Genomic DNA, 15,868 nt, shown 5'->3' on the forward strand with positions numbered 1-15,868 from the left:
GGTTCCCAGTCTGATTGGTCTCCTCCAGCAACAGGGAGCTCACTACTTCTTGGGTAGGAGTCCTCCTCTTTGGGCAGCTTTACCTGGGAGAAAGTTCTTCCCTAGGCCAGGCTGGAGCCTGCTTTCCTAGAGTGATGAATGGGTTCAGGGATGGGGCAGGAGATGCCATTCATAGTGCTGGGGGCTCCCCGGAGGACGGATGCTTGAGGGAAAGTGTGAGACTGCTGAGTTCAAGCTGGGAGGCCTGGTGAAGAGGCGCTCTGATCTGTCTGTGTGACTGACCAGTCCCCCAGGGCAGGGCCAGAGGACCACCCCCAGGGTGCCCTGGCCAGGTGACACACCCGCTGGGCCCACTGAGGATTTGTGGCCAGACACACTGAAGCTCCTTAACTGGCCCCAGAACAACAGCAGAGCTAGCAGAGAGAGATTCACACAATTGGCAGTTTTAGGCATATATTTTATTGTTTTTTTTTATAAAAGGCAAAAGAGTACATATATTGAGTGCGGATTAAAGGAGTGAAGACCCTATTTAAAGCAGAGTCTCCCAACCCCCATCCCTAAAACTGTAACATCTGCCATATATATTAAAAAAAGGAAAAAAAGAACCAATATGAAACTTACGACCTGGACTTCACCCCACCCCTCATGCCTACATTACAACAGAAACGTGTCACTTGGCCAGAGCCCCACACCTGGGCTGTGGCCCCCTCCCCCAGTCCTCCCCATAGTCCCACCCTGCCTCCCGCAAAGCCTACAGAAGCCCCTCACTTAGAAAAAGGGCAGACACACACAGACTCAGAGACACATATATTTGGACCCTCTTCCCCATGGAGTCCCTGGAACATGGCAGACCCTGGCACTCCTCACCCACAAATGGACACATCGCCTTCCCCCTTCCTCGGGGCTCCCCCACAGCTGGACTCCTTTCCACTTGGTCCCTTGCCCTGAATATCTGGGAAACCACACACACACACGTGCACACACACTCACGCACCTGCTGGCCGTTCACTCCCTTTGGGAGACAAAGGGAGACATTGGCCCTAATCCCTGCCCCCACCACAGCTTAAGGGCGGTGGCCTAAGGTCCTCTTTGCGCAGGGTCCAGTGGGAATCCTGAAGGGGGCTGTCCAGTGGGGTGGGGGTAGACAAGGAGCTTCTTAGCCTGGGAGGGGATCATGAAGGCTTGTGGAGCCACCTCTGCAGTCACTGGATGCTCAAGGGAACGGGGGCAGGCAGAACGGCCCCTGCCCACTCAGATCTGCTCCTTGTGCTTCACATGGGCCAGCTTCACATTCTCCTGCTCGGTGGAGGGCGGGGGCTGCTCCAGGTGGCAGCCGATCATGAGCTGGTACACGAAGACGCCCGCAATGGAGCCCAGGAGCGGAGAGACGATGGGCACCCACCACCAGTGGCGGCCGGTCCTAGGCGACAGACATCTGCAGTCAGGGGCAGGTGGGGCAGGGCGGGGGAGGTAGTCCAGCGCAGTCTGGGTAGGGGCTGCACTCACGTGAAGACTTCGGAGCCCCAGCCAGCGATGGCGGTGAAAAGGCGGGGGCCGAAGTCCCGGGCCGGGTTGACCGCGTAGCCAGAGTTGAAGCCCATGGAAGTGCCGATGACCAGGACCACCAGGCCCACAGTGAAGGCCTCCAGGCCTCGGGGGACAGGGTTGTTGTAGGGGTCAACAATGGCCAGCACACACACGATGAGGGCGGCTGTGCCAATGAACTGGGCAGGGGGGAGAACATGTGAGGAGCAGCCCCCCCCACCCGTCGGTCCCTCCCTCTGTCTTCTGGCTTCCCTCCAGCTCTCGGAGTCTTGTCATCCGTGCTCTGCTCTCCAGAGCAGCAGTGCCAGAATTTTTGTGTGCATAATGATCCCCTGGGTAGCTGGTTAAGTATGCAGAGTCCTAGGATGTTTTATAATCATCTGCATGTTTTATAAGTACCTGCCACCATGATCTGATGTAGGTGTCCCCACAGACTGAGAAACCCAGCTATAGACAAGGAGTTCTGTCCCCCAGCCAGCCCATGAACAACCCAAGGCAGCTTGGTCCCCCTCCCTGTGCTCCCTCACAGGTCCCCAGCCCATACCTGGTCGAAGAAGCCATTGACCATGTCCAAGTGTCCAGAGGGGTAGGTGGCAAAGATGCCAGCTGTGCCATTGGGGCCCGAGACGATAAGCTGGTTGCTGGCGAAGGCCAAGATTGCATCTGGTGACAGATTAGACCCCGAGTGGGTGAGAGCAGAGGCCCAAGCCTATCTACCCTTCCAGGTCCACGGGTAAGCATAACCATGCTGTATCACTCTGGAGTCAGAGGGGTGAGGTGGGTGGGGTAGAGGGCCTGAGGCTCTATTGTTGCTCAACTGTTCCTTTCTCCTCATGCCCCCCACCTCGGGCCTGCCGTGAATGAGTGAGTCAGGAGCCCGGGGCCTGGGCGGGCCCCAGCCATCTGTCAGCAAAAGGCTTGGTGCCAGCAGGTCCCGAGCAGAGGGAGGGGGTTAGTGGAGGAGGGCAGAGGGGGGAATGCTCACCGTAATACAGTCCAAAAATGATCCCAGCACCCAGGAAGGCTCCTAGCGTCTGAGCCAAGGTGTAGACGGGCAGCTTGATCCAGGGCTCACGTGCCAGGAAGCACATGGCAAAGGTCACGGCAGGGTTCAGGTGCGCCCCTGGACAGAGGGGAGATGGGACCTATTAGCCACAGCCTGCTGCAGTGCGGAGGCCAGGATCCTGGACCCCCATGTTCCCTCTCTCTCTCGCCTGGTGAGCAGGGATGCAGAGAAAGATTTCTTGCCCGGGACAGCGGGTTGGCCTATGTAACAGGCCAACTGTGATAACCTCTGATTCCAAGGTGAGAGCTGAAGGTCTAAGTGTCAAGTTCCTTCTCCTCTCTCCTCTTCCAAGGGCCCAAAGCTGAGGCCACAGCTCTGCACTGCCCTTGGGAATGCCCCCCACCCCATTCCCCAGGGCACACCCTGTGGGAAAGCTGTTAAACGGTGATGACCGAGGGTGGGGGTAAGGCCTTACCAGAGACCTGGCCAGCAACAAGGATGCCCAGGGTGACCGCGAAGCCAAAGGCCAGGTTGATGGTGAGGAAACCACCGTGAGTGCCCCGGCTGAGCACAACCTGGGCCACGGAGCCACAGCCAAACATCTGTGTCAGGAAACAGAACAAGGCAGGTGGGTGAGGCCCAGCATCTCCACTCCAGAGGGAAGGGTGAAGCCAGCAACCTCTGTCTGCCACCATCGGGAGGACAGGAGGCCTTCATGGAATCCAGCCCAAGCCCCTGCCTCTGCAATGACACCCCACAGAAGAAGCAGACATGGCCTCCCGCCTGCAGTGTCCCAACTCTAACATAACAGGGCCTGACGGAAGGGACGGGAAGCAGAGTCTGTGACTGGGAGCCCCGAAGATGGCTGAACCATCTTCAGTGATTTTTCTGGACTCTCAATAGGAGTGGGGTATAGGGGACACTTTCACCCTGGTGGTCTCTCCCCAGGCCCACAGACCTGGCCCATGGAGGCAGGAAGGCTCTCCCTCATCCCCACCTGCAGTTGCCTCCCTCTTTGCCCCAAAGAAGAGCTCAGGTAGTGGTGGTGGTGGGGGTGGTGGTGGCGGAGGCGAGGCACAAAGAAGCAGGGAGGAGGCCAGAAGCCAGGTTGAATCCACTTCCCCCGAATCTGGATGTCGGAGCCCCTGCCCTTCCCCTGGCTCTCCCCATACCCCTCTCAGCACCCTCAACCTCCTTGACTGTCCCTGTCTCAGAGCCTCCTCTCTCCACCTGCCCTGACCTCTCCGCCCTCAGGGATCCAGGTTCCCCACTCAGATCTGGAGATCCTAAAGACAGAGATCTGCGTGGCTCCTCTCACTAGCCCCAGTCGGGGATCCAGGGCAGTGGAAGTGGGGACCTAGGGCAGTGGAAGTGGGGAGATTGGTTCTAAGCTTTCTGCTAGGGATGGGGGGATTCAAGAGGACGAAGGTCGCTGATGTAAGTACAGAATGTATTGTGTGTCTGTTCCTCTTGTTCAAATGTAAAACTGCTTCTGTACCAGCTGTAAAGAGCTATTGCCCTGAGACCCCAGAGTGTCCCCCAGAGCTGCTCCAGCCCCTGCCCCGGGTCTCCTCTTCCACCTCCCTATAACTAGAGGTTTTATGCCTCCGGCAGGCAGTTCTGAGACCTGTGCTAAGGGCAGTTGTCCATTCCGATGGGTCAGCGTCCTGTCGTACTGGGTTGTTAAGCATTTTGATTATCATCCCTCAGAAAGACCAAGAGATAGCAGGGAAGCCAGCAGTGATGCAGGGCAAAAGTGTGCAGGCAGGTGACAGCAAAGATCAGAGATGATGAGTACATTGTGGGAGGGGGAGTTGGTGGCAGGCATGTGAGGGTTTGGGGCACCATGCCTAGCTGGGCAGGCCCTGGCCTCAGCTTCCTGCTTGCCTGAGGCCCAACCCTGGCTCCATCCCAGGAGGCCTTGGAGGGAGAAGCTGTCAGAGCCAGTTCCACCACCTTGGAGCTAATCTTCCTCTTCCTTCCCCTTCTTCTCTCTGCCCTCCCCTACCTTACTAGGTACCCCAGAGAAAGGGGCTTCCCTAGCCCCAAAGCCCGCCCCGATTCTGTCACTGCATGCTCTAGGTCCCCAACCCACAGAAGTATGCCCACAAGCCCTGACCCACCACTCAGGGGTCCCCTAGGCCTGGCCCCTCCTCTTCGGGCAGTCCTTGAGGTTCTGCTTTTCACTGACACCTGATGCCTCACATCCACCTGAGCCTGAAAGCCTTCACAAATGTAACACCCTCCTTTTGTGGTCGGGGATGAGCCAAACGATCCTGGGGCTCAGCGCGAGGTCTGACTGCTCTTTTGTGGGGGAGGCGAACTGAAACTTGGGAGGGGATAGGGACACCCTCTAGGAATGTGGAAGACAACTTCCCATGTCCAGGCTGCTCTCAAACAGGGGGCTGGACCATGAATCAGAGTGGGAGTGGGGGATGCAAGGCTCTGGGGCAGGAGTGTGGTAAGCACCTGCCCCTACTCCCTTCTTGGCACAGGGGAGAGAAGGGACGGGGAGACTGTAGGGCCCCTAGTCTTGTGAGGGGCTGTGGCTTTCCCCCCTCCTGTTCCTGAAAGCCAGAGGGGGGTCTCAGCTTTCTTTCCCCACCAGCTCTACCACCACTACCCATTTGGGGTGGGCCACTCCAGCCCTGCTTGCCACTGGTTAAGCTTCCTAGTCCACAAGGGGCTGGCGGGTCTGCATGACCTAGGGTGGGGGCTGGGGCAGGAACGGAGTAACCCACCCACTGTGATGGAGCAAGTGAACCCAGAAGTAGCCCAGGGGAAAACAGCTGTAACCACACGAGCGGCTGGAAATCAGAGTACGCAGGGCAGGAAATGGAGGCCGTAACTGGTGTGTCTGCCAGACCCAAGAAGTGCAAACAGAGTCACTCAGGAACAACCCAGGGGTGAAACTGGCGTAACCACGGAGTAACTGGGACAGGGGAGAAACCACCCAGAGAACCCACAGAGGAGTTGAGAGGCTGGGAGCAGCTCAGAGTGCTCTGCGCAGAAGCTGACAGCATCTGTCTGGGTAACTGACAGGGTCTGGGAGCCGCTCAGCAGGAGGGGAGCAACTTTAGTGACACACACCACGTCATCTGTGCCTGGGGCACAGCTGCCTTCTACTGCCTCCTATCTTCAGGATCCTCCCTTCTTCCCTGCTCTGCTGTTTGCACCTCGTGTGGCCTCCGCCCTCTGGCCCCACCCGTGGCAATCTATTCTCAGTCACGGGAACTTTTGGACTTTCTGAGGCTTAATTATTCTTTAGGGGGCAGGCATCCGGGACCTAAATATCCCAGTAGAAGCCCATTTGCCACTGCCCCCACTGCTTCCCAGGGCTGGGACTCTGGGAACCTGGGGAGCTGTGGGAACCAGCAGAAGGGGCTGGAGGTCCCAGACTGCAGGGGTGACCGCTGCCTGGGGGCTGGGTCACTGTTGGGAGGGTAGAGGATCAGAGCTGTCACTGGGGAGTAACAGCTGTCATTCTGGCAAGAGTCAGAGCTGTCATAGATGGGGTTAGAACTATGGGGGAAGAAGGATTTGGGGGTCAGTGCTCTGGAAGGGGTCAAGCCCCGGGGACCAGAGTGGGAGAGGGTCAGGGCTGTCTTGAAAAACACAGCCCCTCCGGTGACCAGAGGGACTGGGGAGTGTGGGGACTGCAGAGAGAAGGGCTTCTCCGGGTCCCTCCACTCACCACGAGGATGAGGGTCCCCAGGCACTCAGCCAGCGCCTGGCGGAGCAGCCGGTAGCGGATGTGGAGCACCTCCCCGCAGCGGGACACCAGCTCCTTCTGTCGACCCATGGCGGGGCAGGCGGCGGCGCGGTCGGCGGACGAGCGGGCGGAGGGCGGGCGGCGGGGCAGCGGTGGTGGCCCAGAGCGCGGGGTGGCGCCCTTTATAGGAGCGCGGGAGGCACGCGCCCCGCCCGCCCCGCAGCCCCGCCCGCCCGGCCCCGCGCCGGCGGGAGGAGTGGGCGGCCAGCCCCACACCTTGCCTGGTGCGGACGCTGGGCTGGGAAGAGCTGAGGAGGAAGGTGGGGGGTTGGCCGCGGGAGGGCACTTAGGGAAGGAGGCGTCTTGGTTGGTGAGAGGGGATTTTGGGGTCTGAGAGCCAGTGGAGGGGGATGGGCATGGGCAGGACCGGGGCTGGGGAGAAGGGAGCTGCCAAAGAGAACTTCTTGGCCCATCAGTGAGCCCTGCCGTCATCCCCACCGCGGTGGGGGTGAGAGGAGACACGTCAGAAAGGAAAGTGGCCCCAGCTCTGCAGAACGGGGGGACCCAGTAGTCCTCAGTCAGGGGCTGGAGGGAGGAGGTGGTGGGGCCCAAGTCAGCAGAGACCCTCTCCTAGTCTAGGCCCAGGAGGACACACAACGCATGTGCTGAGTTCCAGCCAGAGTTCTGGGCCCTGGCTCCTTGTGCTGTGAGTACATGTCACGTGAGCTGGTCACAAGTGTCCTGACCAGCTCTCTCCACAGCTGTGTCCATGCATGATATCTGTTCTGTGCTCCTGGTCACACTTGCTGTCATTTCTCATGGCTGTGCACATGCCTGTTGAACATGGCTGGGTTAGCTGAGCTTGTCACATGTGTACCTGCGTGCACGTTGCACATGGCTCCAGAGGGTGAGCTGAAGTTGTCCTGGCATGCCACATGCCACATGCTTGCCAACAGGGTGAGTCCCAGCTGTTTTTAACCTCTCCTCTTCCACTGTGGCTGATCCTCGGCCAGGGGAGAGTCTGTCCTTTTAAGAAATTAAGCTGGCTAAACTATGGGGGTGTCAGCCCCTTCTGAGGGGGGTCACGGGGCAACCTGCTCCCTATGCTGCATTTAATAATCAAGAAACTGAGGTCTCAGTGGCCTGGGCCCCACTCCCACAGGACTGGGAGCAAATATGCCCTCACCCCAGTCTCTGTGGCAGCATTGCCTGGGGGACTGGAGAAACCACATTATCCAAAGGGACCTAATCCAGGTGGGCTAAGGGCCCTGGGGACCTGCCCCTTGAGGAGTGGCTGTCAGAAATGAGGGTTCCAGAGGTGACTCATGCCCAAAGAGATGGGGTTTAGCAACACACAAAGGGTAGATTCACACACGTGCACGCACGTGTGCACACACCCACATACCCTGAGGCTGGCAGCCACACTTACCTATAGACACAGAGCTCTGCTCACATGCTCAAGGAGTCCCATTCACATGAGAGCCTGGCCATAGGCTCACAGATGTATGGAACCCACACATAAGGTCTCTCATGGCCCTTGGTCCAGAGAGATGCACCCTACCCCCTGGGCCCCCACGGGCTGGGAGGTCCCATGGTGAATCAGGGAGCCATCACCGAGTGCTTGCCCACTGGCCCCACTGCCAGTCTGTGACTCAGGACGGAACCCTAGATTCCTGGTGCCAGAGCCCAGACTAGGAATAGGGGGATATGCTGCCCTCTCTTCTCCCCCCACCCACGGTATGTTCTCAGCCCCTCACTGCCTCACATGGGACTGCAAAGGCAGCACAGGGCAGGAACTAGCAAAGGGCTCCTCCACACTGAAAGAAAGTAGGGAACCCCAGCCTACAGCACCCTGTCCTCACCCTGCCACATCCGGGCCTGCCAGCAGCCGAGCCTGGCCTAGGAACCAGAGCAGGAAAGAAAAATAGGGGCAGCTCTGCCACAGGCAGAGCAGGCACACGCAAGGCCCCTGAACACACATGTGTTTGCACTCAACCCACATAGGTGTTCATGTATGCTGCACCAGGAGGGAGCAGGTCACACACGCACCCATGGATTCATGTATCTTAAGTAGCATTTGACACACGTGCACCTACATATCTTCACACATGTGTGCATGTATGTATGTGCCTACCTATAAGTCCGGGGCTGCAGCTCACCGTAGAGCATCTTTGTGACCCCTGCTAGTGAATGCAGCCCATGCCAAGGGCCCACTCTTCAGGACCGTGACCCCATATACTCCCGCCAAGCTCATTCCTATCTATAACTAGCATGTACACACATGTTCATATGTGTACATATACATACACGTTGGGATGGGTTTGAGTTGGAGCTGAGAAGGTGTGGGTAGGGCTTCCTGCTTTAGTGGGCCTGAGAGGACCCTGCCTGGAGGAGGGGAAGAATGCAATGCTTTCCAAGGGTGCCTTATTCCTGTCAGCCCTCCTTGGGTCATCTGGGACTGAGAGAGTCAGGCCCTGAGGATGCTTGTCCAGAAGCGCCATGCTGGCCTGAGTTCGGGGGGCAGAGGCAGGACGTTATTGCACGATTCCATGCAGAGGACATATTCTCATTGTATGCCAGTGGCGCCCCCTGGAGCAGAAGGCAGAAGGAAGCATGACTTCACAGAGAAGAGACTGAGCTTGGAGAGGCCCTGACTCTGAGTCACACAGCTTACCCAGAGCCCTCTGGGCTCCCTCTCGTGCTTTGGAAAGGAAAGTCAGAGCCAAGTGCAGGCTGGAAGCCAGCCCGCTGGGAGCTCCAGGAGTAGGCAGGTGAGGAGGCCTCACCTCCTCCTAGGGCATCTTGAGCAAGGTTTGTGGCTCACCTGGGCGGGAGGGTTGAGACCAGGAAGGGACCTCGACAGCCCATCCACCCCGTGGGAGGCCGTGACTCCTTGAGGTCAGAGCTGGGGGAGTGGGTTCCCAGGCAGGGGAAGGGCTGAAGACGCAAGTCCCAGCCTGCTGGACCAGAGGGGCTGGCTGGGGCCCTATAAGGGGTGGGGGTGGCACGCCCTTCATTTCCTGCCCCTCAAACTCTTTTTGCCTGAATGGGAGCAGCCTGAACCAGCAGAGAAGGAGACACGGGCCTTACTGTCAGCAAGTGGGGTGGAGAAGAGTGTAGACGTAGAAAACAAATCATGCTACCGTCCCCCCAGCCTCCCGAACCCCTCAACCTCTTCCAGAGCATTGGAGCGGGGTGAGGGAGGGGCAAAGCAAAACAGACACAGACATTTTCAAGTTTAGAAAGCTCTTCCTGGGCCGGCCCCGTGGCTTGGTGGTTAAGTGAGCGTGCTCCGCTGCTGGCGACCCGGGTTCGGATCCCGGGCTCGCACCGACGCGCTGCTTCTCTGGCCATGCTGAGGCCGCGTCCCACATGCAGCAGCTAGAAGGATGTGCAGCTATGACAGACAACTATCTACTGGGGCTTTGGGGGGAAAAAATAAATAAATAAAATCTTTAAAAAAAATAAAAAAATAAAAAAAAAAGAAAGCTCTTCCTCCTGTTTGCAAAACAACCTCCAAAAGTGGGTGTATTTTCCCCCTTTCACAGATGACAAAACTGAGGTTTGGAGAGCAGTCACCTGCTAAGGTCTCACTCTGAGATTGAAACCCCATGGGGATGGGGAGGAGAGGTGAAGAGGGCACAGGGGGGCAGGGAGCCAGGGCCTGGGAACCAATCAAGTCCCTCCATGCTTGAGTGCTCTTTCTGGAGTGTGCCCCACTCTGAGGCCATTGCTGGACACTGTTCCTGCTTCTGGACCTCGAGGGTTGGGGGCTGACTCTAGACCGGAATGGGGAGTGGAGAGCAGAGATGATCACCCTATCATGAGCATCCCCAAACTGGGGAGCAGGCAAGCAGCTCCTCTTTCCACACCAACAGTCACCCCCTGTCTCCAGACAGATGAGATGGCAGACAGCTCATGAATACAAACTGCCCCCTTCGGGCACCTCCGGCCAGAAGTCCAGCTGGGCCTTGTGGAAATCTACCTTTGGACCCCATATCCTGGGGGCTCTGGATTCACTTTCTGGTGTCCCTGAGCTGCCCTTGGCATCCTTTGAGGACAGCAGAAGTCGTAGAGAGGAGGCAGAGGGATGGGTGGAGGCCTAGACCCCTTGCTGAGGAAGGGCCCAGAGTCCTCAGGGCTGGGCTGATGGGGACAGAGCCTTCTTGCAGACCCAGAATCTCAGCTCTAAGCCTGGCTCTGCCACTGACCAGTCAGGTGACCTAGACAGCTTTCCTCCCTGACCCTGGGAGTCTCAGTTTCTTATCAGTCACCTGGAGGTTTCAGGTGGAGGCCCTCCTCCACCCCCAGGGCCTCTCTAAGAATCAAACAAGAGTGTAGATGTTTCAGGCTTTGAAACTGTATTATACAGTCAACATAGAAGGAAAGGTTCATTCCAGAAGCTGCCTCCTTAATCAGAGCCACGTTTCCTCATGTGTGACTGTCCATGTGCATGTATGTGTGTTCTTGGCTGTGTGTATGTATGTATCCATGGAGGTCTATGTGTACATGTGGGCGACCATGGGGTCCACACATTCGTATGTGTATCTATGAGGGCCTGTGTGTGCATGTTTGTGTCCAAGGGGGATCTGTGTGCATATCTGTGTGTGTCCCTGTCTGGGCCTGGCTGGGAGTCTGGGTCCAGTGTTTATAGAAGCCAGAGATAGGAGATGGGGATCTGTTGAGGAGTCTGGAGACCAACTGGCTGGACATTTGGGCCCGCCCCATGCCCGCCCGGGGAGAGGGGAATTAGTGATGTGGAGCTGACACAGACCAGGCCATCACCGCCAACAGGCCTATGGTGTCTGGAGGGCTCCAGTTCACACCTCAGGGACCAGATCCCCAGAGCTCCTGGGATTTCTGATTTCCCATCTCCCGCCTCACTGGCAAGAAAGCTCCTGGAACCAGGGTGGGGTTGCTTCAGAGGAGGAGGGATCAGGACCAGAGGTCGAGGAGAGAAGGAAAGCTCACAGGCTTCCTAGGGGGCCTGAACCGGTACCCAGCATTTGCCTGGCCCCTGCAGCCAGGAAAGGAGCATGGCGCATCCTTTGGGCTAAGGCAACCAGAGGGCTTCCTGGAGGAGGAAACATTTGGCTGGGGATTTTGTGGAGGGTCTTCCAGGTGAGAGACTGCTGGGCCAGGCCCTGGTAGGGATGGCTGCTGGCCTGGTACATGATGAGAGCAGCCGTGGTGAGGCTGGGGCGGGATGCAGAAAGCACGGGAAGGGCCTTGGCTTCTATACTAAGAAGCTGTGCTTCTTTAAGCCCAGGGCTCTGAGGAAGCTCTCACAGGGACTGCAGTGGCTGGAGATAGGGAGAGGGAAGCCAAGGAGGCAGAGTCCTGGGCCCACCTCCTGTGCAACCACAGCATTTGAACCATTTATTTTACATCAGGGTTCTGAACAAGATTACAATTGACCAATGTTCCACAGCTAAGAACAATAGCTAATGGGAGACCCGAGGGTTTTAAGCAGGGGGTGACATGATCTCCATTTGCCATTTAGAAGGATCCCTCCAGCTGCTGAGTGGACGATGGGTTGGCAGGGGAGATGCTGAAGCCAGGAGGCCTGGAAGGAGGCCACAGAGGAAGGAAAGAGCCCAGATGCAGAGCAGTGGCTGGAGGGAGGGAGGAGGGCTTGAGTTTGGGATTTAGGAGGCAGAGTGGGCAGGGCAGGGCAGCAAGAAGCTGAAGTTGGAGGCGGGCAGAATTGGGACAGGAACCTGACCCTGTGGTGGGGCCCAGGATGACCGCCCTCTGAGAGGCCTGTGGTCTGCAGGGGGTAGGGGTGGGAGACAGGTGGTGGAAGGAGGCTCTGAATCTGGCATTCCAGAAAGGCGGTGGGCGTGTGTGAGCCCTGGTATACCCTCCCCTCATCCCAACCTAGTCTGGGTGCTAATTACAGGGCAGCCACCAGCTGCCCTAGGGCAGAGGAGTCACAGGGGAAGGATCCAGGGGAGGGGTCAGGCTGCAGCAGAAGATTCTGAAGCCAGACTTCAGGAATGACTTCTGAAGGTCTCTAGACCTGGGGTCAGTGGGAACTGGGCTCCAGGGAGACCCCACTGGGGAGAGATGGGGTGGGGGTGTTGTGGAGTGAGATTGGGGGAAGGCCAGGATGCCGTATCTGACTTTTTCTTTTTCTTTTTTAATTAAAATATAGTTGACATATAACATTGTATAAATTTAAGGTGTACAACATGTTAATTTGTTACATTTATATATTGTAATATGATTGCCATTGTAGTGATAATTAGACTTCTATAACATTACATAATTATCTTTCTTTTTGTGGTTGGAATAATTAAGTTCTAGTCTCTTAGCAAGTTTGTTGATTATAATACGATATTTTGTCTTTATTCACTATACTCTTAATAAAATAAATAAAATTTTAAAAAAGGGCTGGCCCCGTGGCTTGGCGGTTCTGTGTGCGCGCTCTGCTGCTGGCGGCCCGGGTTCGGGTCCTGGGCGCGCAACGACGCGCCGCTTCTCCGGCCATGCTGGGGCCGCGTCCCACATACAGCAACTGGAGGGATGTGCGGCTGTGACATGCAGCTATCTGCCAGGGCTTTGGGGGAAAAAAATAAAATAAATAAAATTTTTTAAAAAAAAGTATATATTCACTATACTGTGCATTAGATCTCTACGGCGTATTTACCACTCATTTCGTTGTCAGTTTATACTCCTAAACAACCTCTGTCCCATCCCCCCACCCCCATATATCTATCTTTTCCATCCAAACCATTGGCCGTTAAGTGGAACAAGGGCTGGGTCTCAGCGCTCACTTCCGCCTCAGTCAGGGCCAACCTTGGCCGTGTCAGTCTTTAGGAGGGGCCCCGTCCTGTGGAGGTTTCCAGTCTGGAAGGATAGAGGAGAGCTGGGTCCTGTTTTGAGGAGCTCCCAGCGGGGGGAACAGAGGAGAGTTAAGCTTCAGCTGAGGTGGACCAGAGTGCTCGCCTCCCACCCCTACCCCTATCCTTGCCCCTGCTCCTCTGGCTGTTACTGATAACAGCTTCATTCAACGCCTTGGGCAGAGGGAGAGGGACAAGGGGCAGGTGGCCCAGATACTCCTTTATGTCTCTTTACCCCACCCCTTGGCCCCAGGTAAGCCCAGGCTCAGCAGCAAGGCCTGGAGCCAGGACGCCTGGATTCTCTGTAGGTCCACCCCCAAAGCCCTGTGTGACCCTGGACAAGTTCCTACACCTCTCTGGACCTCACGCAAACCAGAAAAATTATCCTCCCCATCTCCCTTCCCGCAGCTGAAGTGGGAGAGGGAAGTGAGTCTCCCTCGGGGTTTGGAACACCCTGGTCCCACTTCAGTTCCCTGGGGGGGAAGATGCCTCCTTCTCCTCCCTCTCTCTCTGCAGCAGGGGGATGGGAGGCTGGCCTTTCCTGTAGGGGGTAGGGGTGACTCACGTGCCTCAGGCTTCCCCTCCCCTTTATCACTCACCTGGATTAATCTGTGACTCACACAGTGAGTACCGGATGTTTGGAGGGGGCGTTACGTGTGTTATTTATTGGGGGTGCTCAGACAAGCCCAAATCTAACTTAATGGGTCAGGGACCAAGCAGCCCTCAGGACTTCGTTGAATGTAACCTGCTTCGAGGACCCCTAGGCCTTGGGGTCTTGCTCTTTTTCTCCAAAGTAAGGAGCTGGGCAGAGGAAATGAGGGTCTTCAGCTAAAAGGATTCTGGTTTACAGAGGTTGTCAGATTCCACAGCCAGAAGAGAGGACCCTTTGAGAATTCACTAAATGTAACTACACAGAGAGGCTTAGAAGTTCTGATAGAACTGGGGAAACCGAACCCCAAGAGGGGGAAGGCTTTATTTAAAGTCATTTAGGGTCGCCCCCGTGGCTTAGCGGTTAAGTGCGCGAGCTCCACTACTGGCGGCCTGGGTTCGGATCCCGGGCATGCATCAACTCACCACTTCTCCGGCCATGCTGAGGCCGAGTCCCACATACAGCAACTAGAAGGGTGTGCAACTATGACATACAACTATCTACTGGGGCTTTGGGGGGAAAAAAGGAGGAGGATTGGCAATAGATGTTAGCTCAGAGCCAGTCTTCCTCAGCAAAAAAAAAGAGGAGGATTAGCACGGATGTTAGCTCAGGGCTGATCTTCCTCACAAAATAAATAAATAAATAAATAAAGTCATTTAAAGCCACGGGACGGAATCCAGAATTCCTACCTCTTATTGAGAGCTTTTTCTCCTGACCTGTTCTTCAAAAACAGAGCGGATTTCCCCCTTGACAGCAACCCGGAGCTGGAGGCAAAATCCTACACACACAAGACTAGCGCATACGGACATGTACACGACCCCCCAACACACATACACACACAGAGCAGACAAATCGGGTCATACATCAGACCAGACTCCCACCCCATCCAGGTCCACCTGCAGAGCGAAGTGCAGAGGCCCACAGAGGCAGACGCACCCGCGGGATGTGTGACCGACATCACCCTGGCCCACACAGGAGTTCCTTCTAGGTTTCTTCCCTTCCTCTGAGGTTCCAGCTCCTCATGCCCCGACTCCCACAAAGCCATCTTAGACCACACCAGCTTCCTCATCTACTTCCCAGAGAAAATCTGAGGAAACAGGAGGGAGCCTCAACTTGAGGGATTGGAATTTTCCTGCTCCCCCCGACACCCCACCCTCTAAGCTGAAGCCGGGAGTGCGGAAAGGATGGTGCAGCTCCTTGGGTTTCTGAGTTCTCCGCCCTCTCAACCTTGCCACATGGGAGGCCCAACAAAGCCATTACCATGCCTATTTTCAAGGTGGGGAGGCTGAGCCTAGCAAGGGGAGGTGACTTGCCCAGGATCCCATGGGGACGTGGCAGGGCAGGGCTCATTTCCCGATTGAGACTGGGGTCTGCACCTCTCGGAGCCACCTGCTGCACAGTCTGGCCTAGGGGCAGATTCGGCCCCCTCCCTGCACTGGGATAATCCAGAAGTGGGTTTGTAAAGGGGTCAGAAGCTGACCGGGGAATAAAACAGGATGGTTTGAAACTGGCCAGCCCCCCTGCCCCTCCCCAGAGCCCACAGAGAGACAGTGGAGCAAACATGTGAGGGACCAAGGAAAAGGGAGACTGAGGAGGAGCCAGGGACAGCCATGGACACAGGGCTCCGTGAGGGCAGGGACTGCACTTTCTTCACAGAAAATAGAGCCCGGCATGCTGATGTCTGGAGTTCATGAATGAATGGCAGAAGGAAAGAGATGTAGACCCCAGCTTACACAGCCAATCAATGCATTTGCTATGCTAAGTTCAACCACCTGTGACAGTGACAGGTAGGGACTGGCATAGGTTCATGAAGACGGACAGAATTCGGACAAAATTGGAGACCAGAGTTTCCATGTGTGGCTTATCCTCTGGAGGATGACACCCGATAGCCAGGCATCAAAATCCCTCCACGAACGGGCCCCTGCCTGCCCCTGACCGCATCCCCTCACCCAGAAAATGAGGATAGGGCTGGCCCCATGGCTTAGCGGTTAAGTGCTCACGCTCCGCTGCTGGCGGCCGGGGTTCGGATCCCGGGCGCGCACCGACGCACTGCTTCTCCGGCCATGCTGAGGCCGAGTCCCACATACAGCAACTAGAAGGATGTGCAGCTA

At 56.7% G+C, this 15,868-nt stretch overlaps 1 protein-coding gene across 1 annotated transcript; it reads right to left on the reverse strand.

Annotated features, from left to right (window-relative positions):
* Positions 1-436: 436 nt before the first annotated feature.
* Positions 437-6,404, reverse strand: AQP3 (aquaporin 3 (Gill blood group)). Its single transcript, XM_004428358.3, has 6 exons — positions 6,246-6,404; positions 3,027-3,153; positions 2,531-2,668; positions 2,090-2,208; positions 1,507-1,724; positions 437-1,420 (listed from the first exon to the last, which is right to left on the reverse strand). Exons 1-6 carry the CDS (start codon positions 6,351-6,353, stop codon positions 1,252-1,254), a joined length of 879 nt encoding a protein of 292 aa, XP_004428415.1. The 5' UTR covers positions 6,354-6,404; the 3' UTR covers positions 437-1,251.
* Positions 6,405-15,868: the final 9,464 nt, after the last annotated feature.

Source organism: Ceratotherium simum, chromosome 20, assembly GCF_057802395.1.
Source record: "Ceratotherium simum simum isolate JZ-2026a chromosome 20, ASM5780239v1, whole genome shotgun sequence".
NCBI classification, from domain to species: domain Eukaryota; kingdom Metazoa; phylum Chordata; class Mammalia; order Perissodactyla; family Rhinocerotidae; genus Ceratotherium; species Ceratotherium simum.